The sequence below is a fragment of the Nannospalax galili genome, unplaced genomic scaffold, assembly GCF_000622305.1.
Source record: "Nannospalax galili isolate Female #2095 unplaced genomic scaffold, S.galili_v1.0 C49865996, whole genome shotgun sequence".
Lineage (NCBI taxonomy): Eukaryota > Metazoa > Chordata > Mammalia > Rodentia > Spalacidae > Nannospalax > Nannospalax galili.
In genome coordinates, this window is record NW_008481313.1 from 1 (window position 1) to 2,342 (window position 2,342).

Consider the following 2,342-nt stretch of genomic DNA (forward strand, 5'->3'; position numbering starts at 1 on the left):
CCCGCCAATGTAGTCAATTTTGAACTCTCCCACCACGATCACAGGTGACAGACTTGACTTGGTTTGGTTAGGTTCAACAATGTTGAAGTGCCCTTATTGACCTGGGGGGTGTCAGATTCATTGTACAGAAGTAATAAAGGAGATAAAGTTAGCTCAATATAAAGAAATGGTTTAAGAAAACCAGAGGTACTCAAGAGAGGAATGGGAGGTATTGTTCAGCAAAACTAGATGCCACATGGCAGATACGCTCAAGAAGGAACCAGACAGGTAGTTTCCACAATGCTTACAGATGCTTGGGCACTGTGCAGTACTGTCTAAGAATAGAAAACCGGGGGTCCCACCTATTCGGATCTGTTTTTATTGGATTTCTGTATATGAAACGCTGACTAAGAAGGCAATTTAGCAGCTACTTTTCTTCAAATTTATGCTCAATTGTGCTTTAAAATGAAAGGCTGTGTCTAGAGCGCCTGTTTATCTGTAGAATAACCAAAGGACACTGTTACAGATAACTCCTCACTGGCATAAAAGTTTATCAGAACATTTGAAATAAACCTCCAAATGAGCCAGTGTGTCTAGGAATTACTGGCTTTGCACAAACATTTAAATGAACTCCCTAAATCTCTCTGAACATTGGTTTTCTATCTGTAAAAGACAATGATAGAGTGTTCCTTCCTCAAAGGCTCATCAGGAGGAACTAAAGAGACGAAGAAAACTTAGTACATTTGCCAGCGGTGTGCTTGCAGAACCCACAAATGTTCGTTATTGTTCATTCTTGGTTGTGTGTGTTTTTTCTAACAGCTTTGGGATCCCAGAACAAAACAATACATTTTGTGACTGAGTTTATCCTCCTGGGTTTCAGTGGCCAAGGGGAGATGCAGAGCTTCTTCTTCTCTTCAATTCTAGTTCTCTATCTCCTGACCTTGCTGGGAAACGGAGCCATTGTCTGTGCAGTGAAATGGGATAGAAGGCTCCACACACCCATGTACATCTTCCTGGGAAACTTTGCCTTTTTGGAGATATGGTATGTTTCTTCCACTGTCCCAAACATGTTGATCAACATCCTCTCTGAGACTAAGACCATCTCCTTCTCTGCCTGTTTCCTCCAATTCTATTTCTTCTTTTCACTTGGTACAACAGAGTGTTTCTTCCTATCAGTTATGGCTTATGATCGGTACCTGGCCATCTGTCGCCCACTGCACTACCCCTCCATCATGACTGGGAAGTTCTGTGTAATCCTGATCTGTGCCTGCTGGCTGAGTGGATTCCTCTGTTATCCAGTCCCAATTGTCCTCATCTCCCAACTTCCTTTCTGTGGCCCTAACATCATCGACCACTTTGTATGTGACCCAGGCCCATTGTTTGCCCTGGTCTGTGTCCCTGCTCCTTCCACTGAACTTCTCTGTTATACCTTCAACTCAATGATTATCTTTGGGCCCTTCCTCTCCATCTTGGGATCCTACACTCTAGTGCTCAGAGCTGTGCTTCGGGTTCCTTCTGGTGCCGGTCGAACGAAAGCTTTCTCCACCTGTGGATCCCACTTAACGGTGGTGTCTCTGTTCTATGGAACCCTTATGATGATGTATGTGAACCCAACATCAGGAAACCCAGCAGGAATGCACAAGATCATCACTCTGATTTACTCAGCCGTGACCCCCCTCTTAAACCCCCTTATCTATAGTCTCCGAAACAAAGACATGAAAGATGCCATAAAGAAAGTCCTGGCTTTAGCCACTAGCCGAAACTGAGACAAATGGGCCACTTTTTTAAGATGCGAAAGAATTATTTTTTTATTCTACAGATAAATGGGGTCTACTGTGATATTGCCATATATCCTCTGAACTGATCAGGACCATCCACTTTTGTATGTTGCCGTCTACCCTACACCCTTCCTGGTCTCTACTAATCCCTCTGCTTCTTTCATATCAACATCTTTAGTTTCCACATATGAGAAAGAACATGTGATACGTGGCTTTCTGTGTTTGGCTTATCACCCAGTTTTATCCACTTGTTGCAAGTGATAGGATTTCATTTCTCTTCATGGATGAACAATCTTATATAATATTTTCTTTATGCATTCCCCCATTGACAGGGACCAAGGCTGATTTTATACCTTAACAAATAGTGCCACAGTACTATGTGGGCATAAATCTGTCTCTGTTGTATGCAGCCTTGATTTTGTTGGATCTATTTCCAGCAGTGGATCATGTGGTAGTTCTAATTTTAGCTTTCTGAGGAATTTCCATACGTTTTCCATACTGGTTGTACTAATTTACATTCTAAATGGGTCAATTCTAACTTCTGTGTGTATAATGACAATGAAGAATTGCTTCAGGTAAGTGTGT

General features: G+C 42.2%; 1 protein-coding gene across 1 annotated transcript; it reads left to right on the forward strand.

Moving 5' to 3' along the window:
• Nucleotides 1-678: 678 nt before the first annotated feature.
• LOC103728584 (olfactory receptor 11H6) lies at nucleotides 679-1,745 on the forward strand. Its single transcript, XM_008826563.2, has one exon. It carries the CDS (start codon nucleotides 753-755, stop codon nucleotides 1,743-1,745), a length of 993 nt encoding a protein of 330 aa, XP_008824785.1. The 5' UTR covers nucleotides 679-752.
• The last annotated feature ends 597 nt before the right edge of the window (nucleotides 1,746-2,342 follow it).

Bases quoted from the DNA above. Each gene is read 5' to 3' on its own strand.
- LOC103728584 (XM_008826563.2), top strand. From the start codon at position 753: ATGTTCGTTATTGTTCATTCTTGGTTGTGTGTGTTTTTTCTAACAGCT.